This window comes from Hypanus sabinus, chromosome 3 (assembly GCF_030144855.1).
Source record: "Hypanus sabinus isolate sHypSab1 chromosome 3, sHypSab1.hap1, whole genome shotgun sequence".
NCBI lineage: Eukaryota > Metazoa > Chordata > Chondrichthyes > Myliobatiformes > Dasyatidae > Hypanus > Hypanus sabinus.
Genome location: NC_082708.1, coordinates 108,723,370 through 108,750,832, shown reverse-complemented (window position 1 = coordinate 108,750,832; position 27,463 = coordinate 108,723,370). Strand labels below are relative to the sequence as shown.

The 27,463-nt window shown below is 48.8% G+C and overlaps 2 protein-coding genes across 2 annotated transcripts in view; both read right to left on the bottom strand.

The window, feature by feature from the left end:
• Positions 1-27,463, bottom strand: part of LOC132390927 (tryptophan 2,3-dioxygenase-like) — a 71,127-nt gene that overhangs the window by 19,814 nt on the left and 23,850 nt on the right. The window contains exons 6-8 of the mRNA XM_059963462.1: positions 16,898-17,084; positions 14,510-14,617; positions 14,039-14,153 (exon numbers count right to left, since the gene is read on the bottom strand). Of these exons, the coding sequence (XP_059819445.1) occupies positions 14,039-14,153; positions 14,510-14,617; positions 16,898-17,084 (410 nt within the window). The remainder of the gene's footprint in view (positions 1-14,038; positions 14,154-14,509; positions 14,618-16,897; positions 17,085-27,463) is intronic.
• Positions 22,777-27,164, bottom strand: LOC132390815 (uncharacterized). The gene is made up of 2 exons (XM_059963357.1): positions 26,192-27,164; positions 22,777-24,997 (listed from the first exon to the last, which is right to left on the bottom strand). Exons 1-2 carry the CDS (start codon positions 26,963-26,965, stop codon positions 22,985-22,987), a joined length of 2,787 nt encoding a protein of 928 aa, XP_059819340.1. The 5' UTR covers positions 26,966-27,164; the 3' UTR covers positions 22,777-22,984.

Here is a 27,463-nt window from a genome sequence, read left to right as displayed (position 1 = left end):
GCCCAGTGAGTTCATGCAGCTCCCTGGGATAACACACTGCCCAGTGAGTTCATGCAGCTCCCTGGGATAACACACTTCCCAGTGAGTTCATGCAGCTCCCTGGGATAACGCACAGCCCAGTGAGTTCATGCAGCTCCCTGGGATAACACACTTCCCAGTGAGTTCATGCAGCTCCCTGGGATAACACACTGCCCAGTGAGTTCATGCAGCTCCCTGGGATAACACACTGCCCAGTGAGTTCATGCAGCTCCCTGGGTTAACACACTTCCCAGTGAATTCATGCAGCTCCCTGGGATAACACACTGCCCAGTGAGTTCACGCAGCTCCCTGGGATAACACACTGCCCAGTGAGTTCATGGAGCTCCCTGGGATAACACACTGCCCAGTGAGTTCATGCAGCTCCCTGGGATAACACACTGCCCAGTGAGTTCACGCAGCTCCCTGGGATAACACACTGCCCAGTGAGTTCATGCAGCTCCCTGGGATAACACACTGCCCAGTGAGTTCACGCAGCTCCCTGGGATAACGCACTGCCCAGTGAGTTCATGCAGCTCCCTGGGATAACACACTGCGCAGTGAGTTCATGCAGCTCCCTGGGATAACACACTGCCCAGTGAGTTCATGCAGCTCCCTGGGATAACACACAGCCCAGTGAGTTCATGCAGCTCCCTGGGATAACGCACAGCCCAGTGAGTTCATGCAGTTCCCTGGGATAACCCACAGCCCAGTGAGTTCAGGCAGCTCCCTGGGATAACGCACAGCCCAGTGAGTTCATGCAGCTCCCTGGGATAATGCACTGCCCAGTGAGTTCATGCAGCTCCCTGGGATAACGCACAGCCCAGTGAGTTCACGCAGCTCCCTGGGATAACACACTGCCCAGTGAGTTCATGCAGCTCCCTGGGATAACACACAGCCCAGTGAGTTCATGCAGCTCCCTGGGATAACGCACAGCCCAGTGAGTTCATGCAGCTCCCTGGGATAATGCACAGCCCAGTGAGTTCATGCAGCTCCCTGGGATAATGCACTGCCCAGTGAGTTCATGCAGCTCCCTGGGATAACGCACAGCCCAGTGAGTTCACGCAGCTCCCTGGGATAACACACTGCCCAGTGAGTTCATGCAGCTCCCTGGGATAACACACTGCCCAGTGAGTTCATGCAGCTCCCTGGGATAACACACAGCCCAGTGAGTTCATGCAGCTCCCTGGGATAACGCACAGCCCAGTGAGTTCATGCAGCTCCCTGGGATAACGCACAGCCCAGTGAGTTCATGCAGCTCCCTGGGATAACGTACAGCCCAGTGAGTTCATGCAGCTCCCTGGGATAATGCACAGCCCAGTGAGTTCACGCAGCTGCCTGGGATAACACACTGCCCAGTGAGTTCATGCAGCTCCCTGGGATAACGTACAGCCCAGTGAGTTCATGCAGCTCCCTGGGATAACACACAGCCCAGTGAGTTCACGCAGCTCCCTGGGATAACACACTGCCCAGTGAGTTCACGCAGCTCCCTGGGATAACACACAGCCCAGTGAGTTCATGCAGCTCCCTGGGATAACGCACTGCCCAGTGAGTTCACTCAGCTCCCTGGGATAACACACAGCCCAGTGAGTTCACGCAGCTCCCTGGGATAACGCACAGCCCAGTGAGTTCACGCAGCTCCCTGGTTCACGCAGCTCCCTGGGATAACACACTGCCCAGTGAGTTCACGCAGCTCCCTGGGATAACGCACAGCCCAGTGAGTTCACGCAGCTCCCTGGGATAACACACAGCCCAGTGAGTTCACGCAGCTCCCTGGGATAACACACAGCCCAGTGAGTTCACGCAGCTCCCTGGGATAACACACAGCCCAGTGAGTTCACGCAGCTCCCTGGGATAACACACAGCCCAGTGAGTTCACGCAGCTCCCTGGGATAACACACAGCCCAGTGAGTTCACGCAGCTCCCTGGGATAACACACAGCCCAGTGAGTTCACGCAGCTCCCTGGGATAACGCACAGCCCAGTGAGTTCACGCAGCTCCCTGGTTCACGCAGCTCCCTGGGATAACACACTGCCCAGTGAGTTCAAGCAGCTCCCTGGGATAACGCACAGCCCAGTGAGTTCACGCAGCTCCCTGGGATAACACACAGCCCAGTGAGTTCACGCAGCTCCCTGGGATAACACACAGCCCAGTGAGTTCACGCAGCTCCCTGGGATAACACACAGCCCAGTGAGTTCACGCAGCTCCCTGGGATAACACACAGCCCAGTGAGTTCACGCAGCTCCCTGGGATAACACACAGCCCAGTGAGTTCACGCAGCTCCCTGGGATAACACACAGCCCAGTGAGTTCACGCAGCTCCCTGGGATAACACACAGCCCAGTGAGTTCATGCAGCTCCCTGGGATAACACACTTCCCAGTGAGTTCACGCAGCTCCCTGGGATAACACACAGCCCAGTGAGTTCACGCAGCTCCCTGGGATAACACACAGCCCAGTGAGTTCATGCAGCTCCCTGGGATAACACACAGCCCAGTGAGTTCACGCAGCTCCCTGGGATAACACACAGCCCAGTGAGTTCATGCAGCTCCCTGGGATAACACACAGCCCAGTGAGTTCACGCAGCTCCCTGGGATAACACACAGCCCAGTGAGTTCATGCAGCTCCCTGGGATAACACACTGCCCAGTGAGTTCAGGGACACCCCTTTGATGATAACAATGTGCACACTTTGGACAGAGGAAGACCAATAGTTTGAAAGAGAGTTTAAAGAAACCATCTTTGTCAAAATGGAAAACCCATCCCTTTACAGAGAGGGTGGAGTACGACACCTCCTATCATCTATTTACAATGCAGTCCTAACATCTCTACCTCAGTGTTATTACAACAGTTCACACCTCCATACATGCAAAGTTAAGACTAATAACCCTCTCATTACCTCTGTGAATCTTAACAACCCTCATGTGACTAGAAAACTACTCACCATGAATTAAAATTGAAGAAGCTTCCTAGATGAATGACGGAACAGCTTCTGGACAACACAGCAAGTGCCGATGCCTTGCTTTGCTGCTGCTTGGTAAGTATTTAGACTGGCACTTTAATGGGTGAGGCATAGATGGATATAGATCTAAAGAGGCAAATTAGATTAGAGCAAATGAGCAAGAATGTTGGTTTAGATACAGTGGGCCCAGGGACCCATTACCATGCATTGCATCCCTCAACTCAGCCTATTGTAACATCGGAATTTTTTTTAATATGTACACCAGCCTATGAAGAAAAGTGTGTTATATGCCTTCCTCACTGCCTTATCTTCCTGTATTGCCACGTTTGAGGAACTATGGACTTGAAGCCTCATCGTTCCTCTTTTCATCAACATATCCCTACTGTTCATGATATACATCCTACTTCTGTTTTGCTTTACAAACTGCATCACCTCACAGTTGGTGAGAATAAGATCCACCTGCCAACGCACCACCCAACTTTTCGTCTGATCCATATCCTGCCATAGCCCTAGACAACTTTCCTTGTCATCCATAACACCATCATTTTTCTTGTCATCTGCTGGCTTATTAGTCATACCAACCACACACAGACAAAATGCAGGAGGAGCTCAGCAGGCCAGGCAGCATCTATGAAGGCAAATGAGAAGGCAAGCTTTTGGCCTGAGACCCTTCATCTGTTTATCCCCCTCCATAGATGCTTCCAGACCTGCTGAATTCCTGCAGCTTATCGCGTCTGTTGCTCAAGATTTCCAGCATCTACAGAATCTCTTGTGTCAATTATATCCACACCATTTACACCCAGGTTAGTAATATTGAAATGCATCAAATTCTAAGAAGATTTGATAGGGTAGTTAATAGGGAAGATATTTTCAAAATGTGGGGCAATTAGAACAATGGAGAATAGTTTCAGAGTTTTTAAATACTTCTATAAACAGTACCCTCTGAACTGGCACAACAAACAAACGACTGGCGGAAATCAGTGGGGAAGCAGAATTTGTGGGGGGGGGGGTGGGGGAGAGGGTAATGATTTGTCCTTCACAAGTGCTGCTTGTCTCATCGGGTTCCTCCAGCCGATTGTTTGTTGCTCCAGAGGCAACATCTACAGTCTCTCGTGCCTTCACACTCCGATTTTGTCTGCTGTGCACAGTGACGCCAAGCTACCTTTAAGGAGGATCTGTCGATGACAGATATCTTCCTTAGCTTATTTCACAGGGTCATAAACTAGAGGGGTCATATTTAGAATAAGATAGAAGAGGTTTAGAAGGGATACAAGCTGGAAGCTTCTGCCAAGAGACTGATTGAAATCCGGAATGCACTGCCTGAGCAAGCATTGAGATGAGCATTTGAATTGCAAAAGCAAAGGAAACAATGAATCGACTGCTGGAAAATGGGTGTTATGTGTGGATGGATATGATGGTTGGTGTAGACAGAGCAGTCGGTAAAGAGCCTCTTTCTATGCTGTATGACTTCATGAATCTTCGACTCTACGACTGGAGCAAGATGCCACTACTCTTGGTCTCAAATACTCCTGCAAAAAAAAAGTAATATAGTATTTGCTTTCTGTACACATACGTTAAATTGTACTTTATGCACAAGGACACCCAGGTCCCTCTGGACACAAATGCTTTAAACATCTACGCTTCGTCTGCCCAACAAGCGGTATCTTCCAATGGCCATCCATTTTAATTCCACTTCCCAATCCCATTCCAATATGTTCACCCAAGGCCTCCTCCACTGTTGGGATAAGGCCACACTTAGATTGGAGGAACAACACCTTATATTCCGTTTGGGTAGCCTCCAGCATGATGGCATGAACATTGATTTTTCAAACTTTCAGTAATGCCTCCACCCAACACCCCACTCCATCACTTCCCATCCCCTTGTCCCCCTCTCATGTTATCTCCTTGCCCTCCTACTTCTGGAGCTCCTCACCTTTTCTTCTTTCTTCTGTGGCCTTCTGTCTCTTTCACCAATCAACTTCCTAGCTCTTTCCTTCATCCCTCCCGCTCCAAGTTCACCTATTGCCTGATGTTTCTCTCTCCCTTCCCCCACCTTTCAAATCTACTCCTCAAATTTATTTTTCTCCAGTCCTGCTGAAGGGTTTCGGCCCAAAACATCGACTGTACTTTTCTTCCATAGATGCTGCCTGGCCTGCTGAGTTCTTCCATCATTTTGTGTATGTTGCTCAGATTTCCAGCATCTGCAGATTTGCTCTTGTTGTGCTTTAAACATCTACTTAATCTATTTAAGAAGGCTTGACAGCAACTATATTTTATTTGGAGTTTAAGGAGATTTGATATATATCGCCAAAGGTACTGACAGGTTGCTACAGATGCATTCTAACTGTCAGCACCACCAGCTTGTATGGGGGGGGGGCTACTGCACAGGATCGAAATAAGCTGCAGAGTTGTAAACTTAGTCTGCTCCATCATGGGACTAGCCTCCATGGTATCCAGGACATCTTCAAGGAGTGATGCCTCAAAAAGGTGGCATCCTTTATTAAGGAATCCCGTCACCCAGTACATGCCTTGTTCTCATTGCTACCATCAGTAAGAAGGTACGAAGGCTTGAAGGCACACACTCAACATTTCAGCAACAGCTTCTTCCCTTCTGCTATCTGATTTCTGAATCCATGAACATCACCTCACTACTTTTTTCTTTCTATTTTTGTCCCATTTATTTAACTATTTAATATACTATATATAATCACTGTACTTCAGTTTTATCTCTATTATTATGTATTACATTATGCCGCTGCTGCAAAGACAACAAATTTCATGACATATGCTGGTGATATTAAACCTGATTAAAAGCTATTCTGTTGTTCTGTTTTTCTACCAAAATGGATAACCTTACATTTATCTTCTACCTGCTATAACCCTGTCCACTCACTCAGCACCGTATCCTCTGCTTGCTGCACATACTCCAGCTATTCTTGTCTCACCAGCAAACTTGATATATCTCATATTTGATCCTTTCATCTGCATTATTTTTATAGTTCATGAACTGCTGATCTGAGCTACTAAATGCATGAATCATATTTAACAATCCAAATATGGCCCATTTATTCCTACTCTAGTTCATATTCATTAACCAATCTTCAGAAATGAAACCAGCATATTATTCTTAATACTGTGTGTTAGAATTTTATTTAACTCTTGTTGTCTCTAATTAAAGGCTTTCCAGAAGTCCAAATTCACTAATTCAACTAATTCAGTCTTATCTATTCTACTAGTTCCAAACTCAATATATTCAAACAGATATATCAAACATGATAACTCTTTCATAAGTTCACGTTCACTCTTTTAACCTTATTATGGCTCTGTTACCATTTCCTTATTAACAGATGCTATCATTTGCCAAAGTACCAATGTCAAATTAACTTAACTGTAGTTTCCTGTTCTCTCACTCTCTTTCTCTTCCTTTCATTGTAAAATACATTTTCTACCTTTCAATCTACGGTTCTAGTATCAATAGAATTGGGTAAATGACTAACCAGTGCACCCACTATCTCTGTAGCCACCTCCTTCAAAACTCTATCAAACTCATTTCCTCAGGTAACAGAATCAGAATTGGATTTATTACCACCAACATGCAACGTGAAATTTGTTAACTTAGCAGCAGCAGTTCAATGCAATAAATAATCTAGCAGAGAGAGAAAAAATAATAAATAAAATAAAACATAATAATAAATAAACAAATAAATCAATTACGTATGTTGAATAGATTTTTTTAAATGTGCAAAAACAGAAATACTGCATATTAAAAAAAGTGAGGTAGTGTCCAAAGCTTCAATGGCCATTTAGGAATTGGATGGTAGCGGGGATGAAGTTGTTCCTGAATCGCTGAGTGTGTGCCTTCAGGCTTCTGTACCTCCTACCCATCTCACTGATGGTAACAGTGAGAGAAGGGCATGCCCTGGGTGCTGGAGGTCCTTAATAATGGACACTGCCTTTCTGAGACACCACTCTTTGAAGATGTCCTGAGTACTTCGTAGGGTAGTACCCAAGATAGAGCTGACTAAATTTACAACCCTCTGCAGCTTCTTTCAGTCCTGTGTAGTAGCCCCTCCATACCAGACAGTGATCCAGCCTGTCAGAATGCTTGCCACAGTACATCAATAGAAGTTTTTGAGTGTATTTGTTAACATACCAAATCTCTTCAAGTTCCTAATAAAGTATAGCCGCTGCTCTCTTGCCTTCTTTATAACTACATAGATATGTTGGGACCAGGTTAGATCCTCTGAGATTTTGACAGCCAGGAACTTGAAGCTGCTCACTCTCTTCACTTCTGATCCCTCTGTATGGATTGGTATGTGCTCTTTCGTCTTACCTTTCCAGAAGTCCACAATCAGCTCTTTAGTCTTACTGACGTTGAGTGCCAGGTTGTTGCTGCGGCACCACTCCACTAATTGGCATATCTCACTCCTGTACGCCCTCTCATCACCACCTGAGATTCTACCGACAATGGTTGTATCATCAGCAGATTTATAGATGGTATTTGAGCGATGCCCAGCCACACAGTCATGTGTATACAGAGCGGAGAGCAGTGGGCTAAGCACACACCCCTGAGGTGCGCCAGTATTGATCGTCAGTGAGGAGGATATGTTATCACCAATCCGCACAGATTGTGGTCTTCCGGTTAGGAAGTTGAGGATCCAATTGCAGAGAGAAGTACAGAGGCCCAGGTTCTGCAACTTCTCAGTCAGGATTGTGGGAATGATGGTATTAAATGCTGAGCTATAGGCGATGAACAGCATCCTGATGCAGGTGTTTGTGTTGTCTCGGTGGTCTAAAGCCATTTGGAGAGCCATTGAGATTGTGTCTGCCATTGACCTATTGTTGCAATTGACAAATTGCAATGGGTCCAGATTCTTGCTGAAGCAGGAGTTCAGTCTAGTCATGACCAACTGCTCAAAGCATTTCATCACTGTCAATGTGAGTGCTACTCGGCGATAGTCACTAAGGCAGCTCACAAACTGGGGATTTAGTTGATTTCAGTCCATTAATTCCTCCATTACTAACTGTTTATAAGGCTAATTTCTTTATGCTTCTCACTGACTGTGGATCTGTAGTTCTTCATTATCCTTCTGACCTATGGGCCAGGAGATCCGCATCACAAGCTTCTCAAATCTCACTCCAATTACCCAGTAGATTTGGTGCTCTGACACAGGTTCCTGTTATGTTTTGTAACTTCAAAGCATTAAACTATTTCAAAGAAGGACATGGGAGGCCGAAATGCAGGTCTAACTTTGAGTTTACTTTAAGCAAGGCGTGCCCGTATCACATGATGACGTATGCAATTCACGTATTTATACATATAACTCATAATGAATTGTTTAAACAAACAAGATTGCTTAATCAAATGATAAATATACAAGATTACTCAAATATGAAATACACAGCAGTTCCCGCACTGAGCAGTACTTTCAATGTCCTGTGTTTCTCTATAGAGTCCTCTCAGTTTGACTGGAACCATACTGTCTTCAACTATCAAAACTCTGTGGTTTGCAGGGAAATCTTCTTGTTTCCTTTGTAAAGCTACTGCCTCATCCACCTGCATAACACAGCCCTGTTAACACCCAGGCCATTACATTATTTTTCAAGGCTTCTTCAGGACCTGATTCAATATCCTGTAGAAGAAATCCTACAGGAAAAGAAAAGAACAGAACCTATTGCGTACATACTAAATACATCCCATAGGCCCTAGGAAGGAATCATTGTCTTCTGCAATTCTCAGTGATTCAAAGCACAAACTGGATTGGCATTTTTCTTCCCAAACCAGGTAAGGTCACCTCCATGGCAAGTGATTGCGGAATTGATCATACTGTAGCGGTGTGCTACACACAGCGCTGAAATAACAACACGCAGTCAGTGAGCTGCGGTTGCAAAAGAGATTTATTCAAACTTCGCGGCCTCGCTTTAAAGCCTTCCTGATCCCACCCTCCTCGGGAGGGAATACTGTAGGGGGCGCGTATTCACAGTCCCATCCTGCGCGCGGGCTTTTCCCCTTGCTGGGGAAGCAGACTTGGTGCCCTTTTTGGGACCAGCCTCAATGCCGGCGTGCGCCACTTTGTGAGCTGGTTCGAGTGCACTGGGAAGTGGGTCGCCACATAACCCCCCCACCAGAACCGGCGATACACCCCCCAATGTCCACAGTCTGGGTCGGACTCTGTTTGGGAGGTCTGCCTCTGCACCGCGGTGCCAGAATCTCGACCGGCTGTGCCAAATCCACATGGGCCGCCACCTTCTGGGGGTCGCTGAAATCCACGTTGGACAGCAGTAGGCGTATGTCTGCGGGCAGCTGCTCCAGGAATGCCTGCTCAAACACAAGGCAGGGCTTGTGACCTCCGGCCAGGGGCAGCATCTTGTTCATCAAAGCCGGCGGTGGCCTGTCCCCCAAACCATCCAGGTGCAGTAAGCGGGCAGCTCGCTCGTGCCGTGAGAGTCCAAAAATCCTTATGAGCAGGGCTTTGAATTCTGTGTATTTGCCGTCCGCTGGGGGTGATTGTATGAACTCCTCAACCTGGGCCGCTGTTTCCTGGTCGAGGGAGCTCACCACGTAGTAGTAACGTGTGGCATCCGAGGTTATCTGCTGAATGTGTGTGGTGAACTCTGTGCCTGTCTGGACACGCCCCCTGCTGAATGCTCCTGTGGCTCCTCCCACAGGCCCCTGTATAAAGGCGATCTGAGGCCTGACGCTCAGCCTCAGTCTCCAGGACATAGTATGATGGACACTCACTCCTGGTTCCTTCTTCCAGTCAATAAAAGCCGATATCTCGCCTTACGTCTCAGTGTGAGTTATTGATGATGCATCAATTTTATTGACTGGAAGAAGGAACCAGGAGTGAGTGTCCATCATACTATGTCCTGGAGACTGAGGCCGAGCGTCAGGCCTCAGATCGCCTTTATACCGGGGCCTGTGGGAGGAGCCACAGGAGCAGTCAGCAGGGGGCGTGTCCAGACAGGCACAGAGTTCACCACATTCACCCTCAGACCCCGCCACCGCCGGCTCCCGCGAGCGAAATCGCCGCTGCCAGTCGCGATTCCACGAGCTCCCCGAACCCGACCACAGCGGCAGCCCGTCAGATGCCTGTGCTTTGTTATTTCTGTGGCCATAAAAAACATCCTCGACAACGCTGTCCAGCGCGAGAAGCGACCTGCTCCAGCTGCGGAAAGCGGGGCCACTTCGCCAAGGTCTGTAAGTCTCAACCTCGAGCGGAGTGCAGCGCTGCGGGTGAAACGTGGGGGCCGCCATCTTGCTTGCCCGGATGTGTGCAGCCATCTTTGTCGACGTCAGCATGCCCCGCCCCCGGCCCTCAGATGCTTACCGGGCACCCTGATGGCGATTCGACTCTGGCCACTGTAACCCTCGACCAAAGCGCCCCACACCAGCTTGCAAGGTCCATGATGGACATCCGGGTGGAGGGGCACAGGACTAGATGCCTGTTTGACACGGGCAGCACTGGGAGTTTTATTCACCCGGACACAGCGCAACGCTGCGGACTTGCAACGCGGCCGGTAAGTCGGAGGTTCCATTTGGCTTCTGGGTCGCAGTCCGCAGACATCCGGGCGGGTTGTGTAACGACTTTGGTGGTGCAAGGCACAGAATATCGGAACTTTGAACTGCTGGTCATGCCTAATCTGTGCGCACCTGTGCTATTGGGGCTGGACTTCCAGAGCCATCTCGAAAGTGTGACTATGGCATATGACGGGCCCCTCCCACCGCTCACTGTCAGGAATCCTCAGTTTTGTGGGACTTCTTCACATACCCCGCTACTGACCACACACACACACGGACACACACATCCCATCCAGAACCAGGCCGACAGCTGCGCTACCGACACTTGCAGCCTCTCCACTCTCAAGGTCCCTCCCCCACCGCTGTTCGCCAACCTGACCCCTGACTGTAAGCCTGTGGCAACTAAAAGCAGGAGGTACAGCGCGGGGGACAGGGCCTTCATTCAGTCGGAGGTGCAGCGGCTGCTCAGGGAGGGGATCATTGAGCCAAGCTCAAGCCCTTGGAGGGCCCAGGTGGTTGTTGTTCGGACTGGGCAGAAAAATAGGATGGCGGTGGACTATAGTCAAACCATCAATAGGTTTACGCAGCTTGACGCGTACCCCCTACCCCGCATCGCAGATATGGTCAACCAGATTGCTCAGTACAAGGTGTACTCGACGATAGATCTGAAATCCACTTATCACCAGCTCCCCATCCGTCCAGAGGACCGCCCCTACACCACCTTCGAGGCGGGCGGCAGGCTCTATCACTTCCTGCACGTCCCTTTCGGTGTCACGAATGGTGTCTCTGTCTTCCAGAGGGAAATGGACTGGATGGTGGACCAGTACCAACTGCAGGCCACATTTCCCTATCTGGATAACATCACCATCTATGGTCACGACAGGCCAGATCACGACGCCAACCTCCAACGATTTCTCCAAGTGGCCGCAGCTCTGAACCTTACTTATAACAGGGACAAGTGTGTGTTTGGAACCACCCGCCTTGCTATACTTGGGTATGTCGTGGAAAACGGGGTTATTGGCCCTGATCCCGAACGTATGCGCCCCCTGTTAGAACTCCCTCTTCCCACCACTCTCAAGGCCCTCAGACGGTGCCTGGGTTTTTTTTCCTATTATGCCCAATGGTTCCCCCATTACGCAGACAAGGCACACCCCCTGGTCAAGTCTACCTCGTTTCCCCTCTCTGCTGAGGCCCGTGCGGCCTTCAGCTGCATTAAAGAGGACATTGCCAAAGCTACAATGCATGCGGTGGACGAGACCGCTAACCCTTCCAAGTGGAGTGTGATGCCTCCGATTTTGCTCTGGCTGCTACCCTCAATCAGGAAGGCAGACCAGTAGCATTCTTTTCTCGCACCCTCCAAGGCTCCAAAATTCGGCACTCTGCGGTGGAGAAAGAAGCCCAGGCCATAGTGGAGGCTGTTAGGCATTGGAGCACTATCTTGCTGGCAAAAGGTTCACCTTGCTGACCGACCAGCGCTCGGTTGCGTTCCTGTTCAGCAACCAACAGCGGGGCAAAATCAAAAGTGATAAGATTTTGCGGTGGAGAATAGAACTCTCCACCTACACCTATGATATCCTGTACCGACCTGGCAGACTCAATGAGCCCCCTGATGCCCTATCCCAGGGAACATGTGCTAGCACACAGCTCGACCAGCTGTACACCCTTCATGCACAACTTTGCCATCCGGGGGTCACCCGATTTTACCATTTTGTGAAAGCTCGGAACCTGCCATACTCCCTGGAGGACATCAGGACGATGACCAGGGACTGCCAAATTTGCGCTGAGTGCAAACCTCACTTCTACCGTCCTGACACGGCACAACTTGTCAAGGCCACCCGCCCTTTTGAACGACTGAGTGTTGACTTTAAGGGCCCCCTTCCCTCCACTGACCGCAATGTCTATTTTCTCAGTGTTATTGACGAGTACTCACGGTTCCCCTTTGCCATCCCCTGCCCCGACACCACTGCCACGTCCGTCATAACAGCCCTGCGCCAGCTCTGTTCGGGTATCCCTGCTATATCCACAGTGATAGAGGGTCCTCCTTTATGAGTGAGGAGTTGCTAGCTAGGGGCATTGCTACCAGTCGGACCACGAGTTATAATCCCCGGGGAAATGGACAGGTGGAGCGGGAGAATGCCACAGTGTGGAAGGCCACACTTTTAGCCCTTAAGTCAAAAGGGTTGCCGGTCTCTCGATGGCAGGAGGTCCTCCCTGAGGCACTGCACTCTATCCGCTCTCTGTTATGCACGTCCACCAATGCCACCCCTCACGAACGCCTATTCTCTTTTCCCAGGAAGTCTGTCACTGGGACCACCCTACCAGTTTGGCTGACGTCCCCGGGGCCAGTGCTGCTCCGGAAACATGTGAGGAGCAATAAATACTCCCCGCTGGTGGAGAGGGTTCACCTTCTACATGCGAACCCCCAGTATGCCTACGTGGTCTTACCTGATGGGCGGGAGGACACAGTCTCCATCCGCGACCTGGCACCCGCAGGTGCAGCAGACCACTACCCTGAAGGCTCTCCGGTAACTATGAACCCTGCACCAGAGGTGACACCGTGCTCACCAGGCCCTACACAGACTCCTCACGACACTTGTATACCGGGTGTTTCGTACGCATTTATACTAGGCGCCTCGCGTGCGTGCGCCTAGTGGGCAGGAACAAGCGCAACCTCCGTCCCCTGTGCAATCACCAATGTTGCCGGCATCCATGCGATCACAGCCGGTGCTACGTAGATCGCAGCGACAGATTCGACCACCTGATAGACTTGACTTGTAAGAAACTTCGCCACATGGGGACTCTTTCAAACAAAGGGGGGGTGAATGTGGTGAACTCTGTGCCTGTCTGGACACGCCCCCTGCTGACTGCTCCTGTGGCTCCTCCCACAGGCCCCTGTATAAAGGCGATCTGAGGCCTGACGCTCGGCCTCAGTCTCCAGGACATAGTATGATGGACACTCACTCCTGGTTCCTTCTTCCAGTCAATAAAAGCCGATATCTCGCCTTATGTCTCAGTGTGAGTTATTGATAGTGCATCAATGTGGAATTGGGCTTCTGCTTGCTGGAACCACAGGTGAGGTCGCAGCTTCCAGAAGCTTGGCAGTTTTAATGAAACTGCATGAACAGATGCGGTGTCGTTCATCTTCGGCCCAAATATTGTTTGGGCCATCGGGGTCACTAATTGTAGTGGTGTGCTACACGCAGCACTGAAATAACGACACGCAGTCGGTGAGCTGCAGTTGCAAAAGAGGATTATAAAAACTTCGCTGCCTCGCTTTAAAGCCTTCCTGTTCCCACCCTCCCTGGACAGGAATGCTGTAGTATTCACAGTCCCATCCCACGCGCAGGCTTTTTCCCTTGCTGGTGAAGCAGGCTTGGCACCCTCTTTGGGACCGGCCTCTATGCCGGCGCACGCCACTTTGTGAGCCGGTTCGAGTGCGCTGGGAAGTGGGTCACCACAATACTTCCAATTTTCCTCAGGACATTGAGCTTTCGTATAAAGAACAAGTATCAGTGTCTCTCCTCTACAATGTACATCCCTACCTTTACTCAACAGATGCTCATGACGTTTTTCATCAAACAGCGATGTCAGCATCTCCTTCCGTTTGTTAAATTCCAACAACATATCTTCCTTCTCCTCAAATGCAGGATTTGACTTCTGAAAAACAGAGAATCTGCATAATAGTTTACCACTTTCACGCTTGAAATGTTTTTAGCTTTTAAAATAAATTTCTCTTCAGTTAACTTAAAATATGATTTTACCACTTTGTTTCCTAAGTAGATTTCCTGTTAAATCATAGCACCGTAAAAAAATTAAACTTTAATCTCATACATTCATACATTTATCCAGTCATAAATACATTACTATTATTAGAATGATTAATTCCTTTCCTCAGATTAAATTATGTGTTAATATATATTTGTTTTTTAGGAAATCCACCAAATGCTTTATTAGTACACGCATAAATGTCCTTTACATTCCTGTCTTGCTTTAAATCTTTTAGTGAAAATTACCTGAAGATTTGTAAATTCTTCTTCCAACCCTGCTTCAATGTTGATTTTCAATTTGCCCCAGAAATCAAACCCATCAGGTTCAAGTCCAGGAGTTCTCTCGAGCCATTGCTGAGGAAAATAAAATCAGTGAGAAGCTGCAATATTGAATAGATGTGGATTCTCAGTGACCGTAATCTCACCACTAATGAATGCCTCTTGGGTGCTCCAGGTGAAGAGGATAACCCTCAGCTGCCCTAAGCAGAGAATAATTAATACAATGAGTGGGTAAGCCGTACTCAGTTATGAACACTTTCACTCTTGTGTCAGGAAATAGTGAATTTAAATCATACTCCAAACATAAATCTGGAGTCAAAGAGTTGTTCAGCATAGGAACAGGCCCTTCAGCCAACTGCATCTATGTCGAGCATCATGTCAAACTTTACTACTCCCATTTAGCTGCAATAATCCCACATCACTTTATGCCTTACTGAGTCGAGTACTGGCCTGGATGTCCAGCTCAAATGCCTCTAAATGATGCCATTGTTCCTGCCTCCACTACATCTTCTGACAGCTCATTCTCAAAACCAACTATACTTAGTGTGAAAAATTTACCTTTCCCATCCCCTTTCAGCCTCTTCCTTCACTTCTGAAGCCTCTGCCTTCTAGCTTTACGCACTCTTACCATAGGAAACAGACCATAAGCTCACCACCCTATCTGTGTGTCTCACTTTATTATACCTCTACCATATCACTGTTCAAGCTCCTTTGTTCCAGGGAAAATAGGCCCATCTTATCCCAACCAATCTATCTCCATAACTTTGAGCGTGGCATGGTAGTATCTCAAATAGACTGCAGTGCCAATACCTCAGGTTCAATTCCTGCCACTGCCTATAAGAAGTTTCTCCCCGTGACCACGTAGGTCTCCACAAAGGCTCCTGTTTTCTCCAGACATTCGGATTAGTAGGTGAATTGGTCACACAGATGGTGCAGGCTAGGTGAGCGGAAAGGATTTGTTATTGCGCCATATCGCTAAGTAAAATAATCTCAAGCCCTCTAATCCAGGCACAACCTTAAGAAACTTTTCTACACCGTTCCAGCTCAAGCACTCCTTTCCTGTGGTGTAGTGAGCAGATTTGTGTGCTGCTAAACCAACATTTTGCACAACTTGTACAATCTAGGGTGACAACTTAGTATGGAACTGGAGAAGCTCGCAACTATGGATGAAATCTTACACTGAATATCTTTTTTTTTGTCAAAGATAGCATCTCATTATTTTGAAGAATCACAGGTGTATTAACCCTGGTGACCATATTGATTTTTAATCAATGAATGTCACTGAAACAGTTTATTTTAGAGATACAACATTGTAACAAGCCCTTCCAGCTCAATGCTGCCCAATTACACCCATGTGACCAATTAACTTACTAACCCGTACACCTTACGGAATATGGGAGGAAACCAGAGCACCAGAAGAAATCTCACATGGTCACGGGGAAACGTAGAGAACTCCTTAAAGACAACAGCTGGAACTGAACCTGGGTTGTTGGCACTGTGAAGTGATGTGCTAACCGCTTCGCTACTGTGCCGCCCCTGTAGTTGACCTGTCGTTATTATTTCACTCTGTCTTTAAGTTTCTTCTGAGCAAGTTAATGGATTTTCCCTTCATTTCAACAGCAGCAACTTGAAGGACCTCACTGATTTTTCAACAGGATGTGGAATTTGGAATCCTCAAAATATAATAGCCATGGAACTGAAATTACCTATAAAAAGATTTAGAAAGAAAGAAAAGGAACTGAAATTACCAAATCACCATCACTGTACAGCAAACGAACCACTGCCACTGCAAGTAAAATCCCCAAGAGGACTGCAGCCTCGTTATAGGGTTTAGAGGCTTGCATGCCTCAATGACCTGGAGAGCTAGGTTGGCTGGAGTTAAGGCCTTGTGCTTTGGCTCTTGATCGGGTCACCCATGCCAAGAAAGTCAAAGGGTAAAGGGCAGACTAACTGGTCCTCCAGATTCAGGGGTTCAGCTCTGACTGGTTTTTTAAAAAAATTGTTATGGAAACAGCACACAGACAACATTCATAAATGACCTTTATGAATCTATTAACCCAGATTATTTCATGAATAATTTATTCCCACAGGAACCGCATCCTTTCCCTCTCAGGTATGTTCCTTTAGGCTTCCATTCATCTCCCATCTTCACTGCTTACCACTAACTTTCCTCTCTTTCCTATTTGACTGATTCCAGCATTTTCTATTCAGATAGGTAAGAATCTTTGAATCCGGACAGCTTTGAGGAGACTTAACCAAGAAATATAAAGTTGTGAAGGGTCCTATTGGAGTAAAAGTATATCACTTGTGCCTTGTAACATCAGTGAGTAATATTTGAATCTCAATGCTAAATACCTCAACGAGTTGTAGCAGCGTAGGTTCCATCTCAGATTGACGAAGTAACTCATTTTCCCTCCCTTTGAAGTTGTCCCTATAGTGCTTTCTGTTGTAAGGAACCCGCAGATTCTCTGGAACTCCGATCTTATTCTCTATAAGGCGAAACTGTAGGCTCTGAAATCCAGATGCAGGTACTAAGTAATTTCTTCAAAAAGAAATGACAGAAAATAATTAGCATGTTACATGCACAATGAAAGATCGATACATAATACATTATATTTTTAAAAAATAAGCTAGTACGTTGACTCACAGAAGTATCTATGGGAGTTAGGAAAACTGGAAGGGTAATCCAGGACAACCTATCATGGACATTGGGACATAAAGAGTGTTACATTTGCTTTTTTCAGTTCTCTGGCACCTCCCTTGTTTCTAAAGAGAATTAAAAGGCTTTAGCAAGTCCTTCTGCATTATCCATCCTCACTTCCATCAGCAACTGCAGCACATTCAAGCCTCGTGGTCTGTTTACCAAAGACAGCCTTACAATAACCTTTTCCCCTATTTTTGCCACATTTATTTTGTCTGCTGCTTGACTGAGATGCTGACTGTAGCATCATCCTTGGCAAAAAAATGAGTTTCTAATATTCATCAGATAAGAGTTGCTCCATCCCTAATCTTAGCACATAAAATCCTGAAGAAAATCCTTGTAGCTGGAAGGAATTTTGACCAATTTTTGGATGTTGAAACTACTCCGGAACCTCCCTCTGAGGATGACTCCTGAGGCTTCTTAGGTAAAGGGGGTGATTTGGCAGACCTCAGAGTCAGCTCCATAATATTCACTAGTCTTTAGCTGAAACAGAAACAAAATCAGAATCCAGATCCTCATCTGTATCTTCAGACAATAGGAACGAGGCACTACAAATGGTCTTTGTGCTCCTGGGACTAGGCTCCAAGGATCTACGTTTAGGAGCCCTTCCCTTACACGGAACATGGTTGGGCAGCTAGAGTTCAAGACTGCTTGGGCACCTCCTTGTCTTGCTCCTGAACTACAGACCCTCTCTCTATTTCCAGTGCACCCCTGATTAGACAGGGTCAGGGCTCAAACAGTCCTCTTGGCTGAAGCCAGCTTGTCTGCCCTTGGAGGCAGGACTGGGTCTCCCAAAGGCTCCAGGTTACCCCAAACAAAAGTCTACCTCTTCATCGGCCACTGGTCTCAGTGGAGTCTGGGAGTTGGAACATTAAGCTGAAAACATACCCTCTTGAAACGACTGGACCATGCAAAGATCTTCTTCCTTCCATTTCACGGAAGGGTTTTGCTGGGACAGCTAAGGGTGCCCAAGGATCAGGAGTTTGTGAGGAGAGTCAATGATATAGAAACAAATGTCCTCTATCCTCATCTGCAAAACTGATGTCTGCTGCAGGAAATACCCGGAACTAGGAGGATAGGCTGTTGCACGCATGGGCTGGCTCAACTCCTGCAGTGGTTTGTTGAGGTGATGGATGGTCCCCAAGTCCAGGAACTTACCGGCTGCCCCAGAGTCCTGTATTCTATAATGTGCACAAAGATCACAGTATTGCAGTACTACATTGAGGTTGTGACGAGAGACCTAGGCGAGGATGGTCAGGACCCAAATGCTGGCGTATCCAAGACTAGAATCGAGACACGATACAAGACTAAAATGAAGACCAGGTTCTAAACTAGACACTAGATGAGAATCCAAAGTTGAACTGATGATTAAACACTGAATCTCAATTCAGGTGCTCCTTAAATATTAAAATCCTGGCACCAAAACATAGTCGCCAATTAGCAGGGAGGGCCTGAAAGGGGCCACACCCTCCATATTCCAGAGAATTAGAGCGCCTAAACCCTGGAGGCTGGCGTGTCTTAACGAAGATAGTTAAAAGCAAAACAGTAAGAGTGCAGAATGAAGTGTTACAGTTACAGAGAAAGTGCACTGCAGTTGGGTGATAAGTTGTAAGATCATAGCAAGGTAGATTGAGTTCAAGAGTCCATCAGATTATGCTAGGGAACCATTCAATAGTCTTACAACAAAGGATGGAGCTGTCCTTGAGCCTGACGGTATGTGCTTTCAATGCTTTTGTACCTTACAGTTGTAAAGTCAAAGAAAAGTCCAGCACAGAAACAGGCCCTTAGGTCCACCTAGTCTGTGCTTAACCATTTAAACTGCTTACTCCCATTAACCTACATTAGGACCATACCCTCCATGCCTCTACCATTCACGTACCTATCCAAACCTCTCTTAAACGTTGAAATTGAGCTTGCATGAACCCCCTGCACTGGCAGCTCATTCACACTCTCAGAACCCTCTGAGTGAAGAACTTTCCCCTCATGTTCCCCTTAAACTTTTCACCTTTCACCCTTAATCCATGACCTCTAGTTGTAGTCCCATCCAAACTCAGTGGTAAAGGCCTGCTTACACTTACCCTCTCTATACCCCTCATAATTTTGCATACCTCAATCAAAACTCCCCTCAATTTGCTAACCTATTAAAGTCCAAACCTATTTGATCTTTCCTTATATCTCAGCTCCTCTGGTCCCGTCAACATCCTTGTGAATCATCTACCCAGTAGAAGGGGTGAGATAGAAAGGAGAATGATCAAGGGTTAGTTGATGCTTTACGGAGACAGGAGAACGTGTAAGCAGAGTCCATGGAAGGGAGGCTGGTTTCTGTGATCTGCTGAGCTGCATCCACGATTCTCTGCAGTTTCTTGCAATCATTGGCAGAACAGCGGCCATACCAAGCTGTAACGCTTGCTATAGAGTATCAATAAAAATTGGTGAGAGGCAAAGGGGATGTGCTTTTTTTCAGCCTCCTGAGGAAGTGGAGGCTCTGGTGAGATTCCTTTGGTTGTGGCATCAATGTGGCTGGATCAGTACAGGTTACTGGTGATGTTTACTCCTTGAACCTCAGCACCATTGATGTAGGCAGGAGCACGTGCATTGCCCCCTTTCTGAAATCAATTTTGCTGACATTGAAGTAAAGATTGTTGGCATGACACCAAGTCACTGGGCTCCCTGTCTCCTTATGTACTCCGAATCATCGTTATTTTAAAAAGTGATCCACTACAGTCATTATCACCCACAAACTTATAGGTGGAGTTACAGCAAAATCAGGCCACGCAGTTGGAAGTGTACAGTCCGTAGATTAGAGGGTTGAGGATGCATTTTTGCGGGGCACCAGTGTTGAAGATAATTTTGACAGAGGTGTTGATGCCTATCCCTACTGATTGTAGTTTATTGGTCAGGGAGTCAAGGATCCATTTGCACAGGGGGTGTTCAGTCTCAGGTCTAATACTTGGAAATAATCTTGCTGTAGTCAATAAGTAACATAGCTGTCTTTACTGCCCATGTGCTCCAGAAATAAGTGCATGGCCAGAGAAATGCCAGCTGTCAGCAGCCTGTTCAAGGTTAAACGTCATTCAACCAAACATGTGTATACAGCTAAATAAACCAGCATTCTGCCAGGGGCAAGGTGCAAAGTACAGAACATACAGTCACAAAAAAATAATATTAGTCCAAGTCACCTTCTGGCACAGCCTGAAGATAGATGGGACGATGCATGGGATGTTGTCTTGTAGCCACGTTTCCGCAAGAACAAGCACGCAGCAGTCCCTCATCACGTGCTAGTGCAGCTGCAGACGAACACAATCCAGTTTGTCTTCCTCCGAGGGAACACTGGAGAGCTGCACCATAGGAAGGGGCCAGTCCAGACCCCCACATACTTCCACAATGCCGCCAATGCCTCCTTCCCCAGGTGACTGCAACAGGCAACATGAGAGCCTATTCTGTGCAAATACCCAGGCCATGCTTCTCCCCTCTCTTTGGTCTCACCAATAAACCAGACCTCATTACCAAAGTCCAACAGGGTCTTCCAATCACAAAAAAAAAATCCAAGACAATCATTTAGACCACTTATTAGACCATGATGCCATCTTCCCTGGGTACTGTACAGGCGATGACATGGTACACAACAAGCCCACACTGCACAGCTCCACTGCTATCCACCAATGCGCCAGTGAGGCAGATCTGCAGTACTGGGATGATAGAGGCCTTCTTAATGCTATTGGGAACCTCAGATTGAAGCAGGAGAAGCTAAAACTGTCTGAAAATACTCCTGCCAGCTGATCTGCACAGAATCCCAGAATATGGCTGGAATGCCTTCCTGTCCAAACGCTTTCCACAGGTTCACTTCTGGAAGAGCGATTTAATGTCCACAACAGTGATAGTGGATTCAAGTGCATTGGAGGCTACCAGATGGGTGGTGACATTCCAACTCCCTTCTGTTCAAAATGTGCATAGACGCATTAAACTCATCCGTGAAGAATGTGCTGCTGTCAGCGATGCTGCCCAACTTTGTTTTGTAATCCATTATAGAGTGTAAGCCCTGCAGCAACTGATGGCTGGTTTGAGACTTGAGTCTGGATAGGTATTGTCCCTTGGCACCCATGATATCTTTACAGAGGCTCCTTACTTCCTTTTAATTATCCTGGCACATGATACCAGTCCTGTTCTTTTCTATGTCACTGTTTGAGTATTAGAACTACAACATATTCCGACAATACTGTTGGAAAAGAGAGAGAGAGATACCGCTTCAACCTCTTCCAACGATTCTGAGTGAGGCACAGAGAGATCTGTATTTACTGACAATTATCTTTATTGTTGAAACTAACTAATACGTGAATTTATACACTAAATACCTTTTGTGCACACCTGCTAAGTGTCCCTGACTCTCCTGAATAGTCAAAGAATAGCAAAGGTATTACCCGGGTGGAGGAATTTACACTGGCCAGGCGCTCCTTGTTCCTCGTGGTCCCGACTCACTCTCCACGTGCTTCACGCAGGGTTCTTCTCACTTGTGTCTACGGTGGTTATTCTTCAAAGTTACCGCCACCAGCACCCACAAAGCATCCACCTTCATATCCATTCCTTATCAATTCAAATGTTGCATTCCCATGTCATTGGCCGCAGGTCATGTGTCTGGCCTTTAACACCTGGTTATTGGCTCTGGTCCAAAGCAGCATCCATCTATTGTCCTCTTCCCATCAAGGGACAGTTGCTGACTCATGGCTCTTTGTTCTCAGACAGCAATGAGTTTGAATCACCTTAGGCATTCACAAGTCTGCATGTTATAGCCAACCAAAGAACACCTCACAAACAACTCTTTATTTGGAAATGATGTCCAGTCCAGCAAATTACCTGAAGTCTTTGTGTCTTCTTTAAAACACTAATCAAGTCCAGCATGTCAAGCTCACAAAATGGAGAATCGAGTGTCTTCACAAAATGGCAGCCTCCATCCCCCAAGCACACGGCAAGAACAAAGACTGTTTCCACTGACCTTGATTCATTTGAATTCACAGATTTGAAGATTGTCATTCTTTCTGGCCAAAAATACACACAAAATGCTGGTGGGACGCAGCAAGCCAGGCAGCATCTATAGAAAGAAGTACAGTCGATGTTTCGGGCCGAGACCCTTCGTCAGGACTAACTGAAAGAAGAGATAGTAAGACATTTGAAAGTGGGAGGGGGAGGGGGAGATCCGAAATGTTAGGAGAAGACAGGAGAGGGGAGGGACGAAGCTAAGAGCTGGAAATTTGATTGGCAAAAGGGATACAGAGCTGGAGAAGGGAGAGGATCATGAGACGGGAGGCCTGGGGAGAAAGAAAGAAAGAATTCCCATGATCCTCTCCCTTCTCCAGCTCTGTATCCCTTTCGCTCTGACTATCTCTTCTTTCAGTTAGTCCTGACGAAGGGTCTCAGCCGGAAACGTCGACTGTACTTCTTCCTATAGATGCTGCCTGGCCTGCTGCATTCCACCATAATTTTGTGTGTTGATGCACCATCAATAACTCACACTGAGACGTAGGCGAGATATCGGCTTTTATTGACTGGAAGAAGGAACCAGGAGTGAGTGTCTATCATACAAGGTCCTGGAGACTGAGGCCGATCTTCAGGCCGCAGGTCTCCTTTATACAGGGGCCTGTGGGAGGAGCCACAGGAGCAGTCAGCAGGGGCGTGTCCCGACAGGCACATAGTTCACCACATTCACCCCCCCTTCGTTTGAAAAAGTCCTCATGTAGCGAAGGTTCTTACAAGTCAAGCCGATCAGGCGGTCGAATCTGTCGCTGCGATCTACGTAGCACCGGCTGTGACCGCATAGGTGCCGGCAACATTGGCGATTGCACAGGGGACGGGGGTTGCGCGTGTTCTTGCCCACTAGGCGCCGGTGATCCCTCATGCATGTGCGAGGCGCCTGGTATAAATGCGTACGAAACGCCCGGTATACAAGTGTCGTGAGGAGTCTGTGTAGGGCCTGGTGAGTACGGTGTCACCTCTGGTGCAGGGTTCACAGTTACCGGAGAGCCTTCAGGGTAGTGGTCTGCTGCACCTGCGGGTGCCAGGTCGCGGATGGAGACCGTGTCCTCCCGCCCATCAGGTAAGACCACGTAAGCATACTGGGGGTTCGCATGGAGAAGGTGAACCCTCTCCACCAGCGGGGAGTATTTATTGCTCCTCACATGTTTCCGGAGCAGCACTGGCCCCGGGGACGTCAGCCAAACTGGTAGGGTGGTCCCAGTGACAGACTTCCTGGGAAAAGAGAATAGGCGTTCGTGAGGGGTGGCATTGGTGGACGTACATAACAGAGAGCGGATAGAGTGCAGTGCCTCAGGGAGGACCTCCTGCCATCGAGAGACCGGCAACCCTTTGGACTTAAGGGCTAAAAGTGTGGCCTTCCACACTGTGGCATTCTCCCGCTCTACCTGGCCATTACCCCGGGGATTATAACTCGTGGTCCGACTGGTAGCAATGCCCCTAGCTAGCAAGTACTGGCGCAGCTCCTCACTCATAAAGGAGGACCCTCTATCACTGTGGATATAGCAGGGATACCCGAACAGAGTGAAGAGCTGGCGCAGGGCTTTTATGACGGACGTGGCAGTGGTGTCGGGGCAGGGGATGGCAAAGGGGAACCGTGAGAACTCGTCAATAACACTGAGAAAATAGACATTGCGGTCAGTGGAGGGAAGGGGGCCCTTAAAGTCAACACTCAGGCGTTCAAAAGGGCGGGTGGCCTTGACAAGTTGAGCCGTGTCAGGACAGTAGAAGTGCGGTTTGCACTCGGCACAAATTTGGCAGTCCCTGGTCATCGTCCTGATGTCCTCCAGGGAGTACGGCAGGTTCCGAGCTTTCACAAAATGGTAAAATCGGGTGACCCCCGGATGGCAAAGTTGTGCATGAAGGGCGTACAGCTGGTCGAGCTGTGTGCTAGCACATGTTCCCCGGGATAGGGCATCAGGGGGCTCATTGAGTCTGCCAGGCTGGTACAGGATATCATAGGTGTAGGTGGAGAGTTCTATCCTCCACCGCAAAATCTTATCATTTTTGATCTTGCCCCGCTGTTGGTTGCTGAACAGGAACGCAACCGAGCGCTGGTCGGTCAGCACAGTGAATCTTTTGCCAGCAAGATAGTGCCTCCAGTGCCTAACAGCCTCCACTATGGCCTGGGCTTCTTTCTCCACCGCGGAGTGCCGAATTTCAGAGCCTTGGAGGGTGCGAGAAAAGAATGCTACTGGTCTGCCTTCCTGATTAAGGGTAGCAGCCAGAGCGAAATCGGAGGCATCACACTCCACTTGGAAGGGAGCGGTCTCGTCCACTGCATGCATCGTAGCTTTGGCAATGTCCGCTTTAATGCAGTTGAAGGCCGCGCAGGCCTCAGCAGAGAGGGGAAACGAGGTAGACTTGACCAGGGGGCGAGCCTTGTCCGCGTAATGGGGGACCCATTGGGCGTAATAGGAAAAAAACCCCAGGCACCGTCTGAGGGCCTTGAGAGTGGTGGGAAGAGGGAGCTCTAACAGGGGGCGCATACGTTCGGGATCAGGCCCAATAACCCCGTTTTCCACGACATACCCAAGTATAGCAAGGCGGGTGGTACCAAAAACACACTTGTCCCTGTTATAAGTAAGGTTCAGAGCTGCGGCCACTTGGAGAAACCGTTGGAGGTTGGCGTCGTGATCTGGCCTGTCATGACCACAGATGGTGATGTTATCCAGATAGGGAAATGTGGCCTGCAGTTGGTACTGGTCCACCATCCGGTCCATTTCCCTCTGGAAGACAGAGACACCATTCGTGACACCGAAAGGGACGCGCAGGAAGTGATAGAGCCGGCCGCCCGCCTCGAAGGCGGTGTAGGGGCGGTCCTCTGGGCAGATGGGGAGCTGGTGATAAGCGGATTTCAGATCTATTGCCGAGTACACCTTATACTGAGCAATCTGGTTGACCATATCCGCGATGCGGGGTAGGGGGTATGCGTCAAGCTGCGTAAACCTATTGATGGTTTGACTATAGTCCACCACCATCCTATTTTTCTGCCCAGTCCGAACAACAACCACCTGGGCCCTCCAAGGGCTTGTGCTCGGCTCAATGATCCCCTCCCTGAGCAGCCTCTGCACCTCCGACTGAATGAAGGCCCGGTCCCCCGCGCTGTACCTCCTGCTTTTGGTTGCCACAGGTTTACAGTCGGGGGTCAGGTTGGCGAACAGCGGTGGGGGAGGGATCTTGAGAGTGGAGAGGCTGCAAGTGTCGGTAGCGCAGCTGTTGGCCTGGTTCTGGATGGGATGTGTGTGTCCGTGTGTGTGTGTGGTCAGTAGCGGGGTATGTGAAGAAGTCCCACAAAACTGAGGATTCTTGACAGTGAGTGGTGGGAGGGGCCCGTCGTATACCATAGTCACACTTTCGAGATGGCTCTGGAAGTCCAGCCCCAATAGCACAGGTGCACACAGATTAGGCATGACCAGCAGTTCAAAGTCCCGATATACTGTGCCTTGCACCACCAAAGTCACTACACAACCCGCCCGGATGTCTGCGGACTGCGACCCAGAGGCCAAATGGAACCTCCGACTGACCGGCCGCGTTGCAAGTCCGCAGCGTTGCACTGTGTCCGGGTGAATAAAACTCCCAGTGCTGCCCGTGTCAAACAGGCATCCAGGCCAATGCCCCTCCACCTGGATGTCCATCATGGACCTTGCAAGCTGGTGTGGGGCGCTTTGGTCGAGAGTCACAGTGGCCAGAGTTGGATCGCCGTCGGGGTACCCAGTCAGCATCGGAGGGTCGGGGGCGGGGCATGCTGACGCCGACAAAGATGGCCGCTCACATCCGGGGTACCCGGTCAGCATCCGAGGATCGGGGGCGGGGCGTGCTGACGTCGACAAAGATGGCCGCCCACATCCCGGCATGCAAGATGGCGGCCCCCACGTTTCACCCGCAGCGCTGCACTCCGCTCGAGGTTGAGACTTACAGACCTTGGCGAAGTGGCCCCGCTTTCCGCAGCTGGAGCAGGTCGCTTCTCGCGCTGGACAGCGTTGTCGAGGATGTTTCTTTTGGCCACAGAAATAACAAAGCACGAGTTCCTTACGGGCCACAGCCGTGGTCTGGGTCGGGGAGCTCGTGGAATGGCGACTGGCGGCGGCGTTGGCGAATTCGCTCCCGGGAGCCGGCGGTGGCGGGGTCTGAGGCGTCCACGAAACCGGCGGGGAATCGCGCGACTGGACAGCGTCGGCGTTATGCCGCGCAGCTTCTAGAGCGTTGGCCTTCTCTATCGCCGAGCTTAAGGTAAGATCCGAGTTCTCCAGCAGCCGCTGGCGCATGTACACTGACCTCAGTCCCGTCACAAAGGCGTCTCGCACCAGCAGCTCCGCATGCTGTTCTGCCGTGAGCGTCTTGCAGTCACAAGCTCGGACGAGTGTCTGTAGTGCTCGGAGAAACTCAGCGCACGATTCGCCAGGCCGCTGTTGCCGGGTAGCTAAGCGATGTCTTGCGTAGACGGTGTTCACCGGCCGCAGGTACTGTCGTTTGAGGGCGTCCAGTGCCCCTTCGTAGGTCGGCAGGTCCCGGATAAAGGAGTAAACTTTGGAGGAGACCCTCGAGAGTAGGATTCTGTGCATAACGGCGGGTTCAGTCGCACGAAGCTCCGCCAAGTACGATTGGAAGCATGCAAGCCAGTGTTCAAAAGCGAGAGCTGCGTCAGGGTCTTGAGGGTCCAAATCCAACCGGTCCGGACGCAAAACGGGTTCCATGTTTTAAAACTTCCAGTCAATAAAATTGATGCACCATCAATAACTCACACTGAGACGTAGGCGAGATATCGGCTTTTATTGACTGGAAGAAGGAACCAGGAGTGAGTGTCTATCATACAAGGTCCTGGAGACTGAGGCCGATCTTCAGGCCGCAGGTCTCCTTTATACAGGGGCCTGTGGGAGGAGCCACAGGAGCAGTCAGCAGGGGCGTGTCCCGACAGGCACATAGTTCACCACATGTGTGTTGCTTGAATTTCCAGCATCTGCAGATTTCCTCGTGTACAATGTCCTGGGTATGTTACTCAAAATGGCCTCTTTGGTTTGTTACAAGTAGGAATGTTTCTTTGTCGGATAAGTGTTTCTCTAGCCGTTGTTTCACTTTAGAATGGCTGATATGGTAATTGTATTCAATTGTTAATCAATGGGGAATGTCATTGTGTCTTGTGATGCTGGGAACTTGGGGGAGGGGTTTTCGCGGGTTTTTGGGGAGAGGCCGAG

Bases quoted from the DNA above. Each gene is read 5' to 3' on its own strand.
- LOC132390815 (XM_059963357.1), bottom strand. From the start codon at position 26,965: ATGGAACCCGTTTTGCGTCCGGACCGGTTGGATTTGGACCCTCAAGAC. The intron at 24,998-26,191 runs GTCTGTAAGTCT...TCTGTCTTCCAG, and splicing joins AGCGGGGCCACTTCGCCAAG to AGGGAAATGGACCGGATGGT.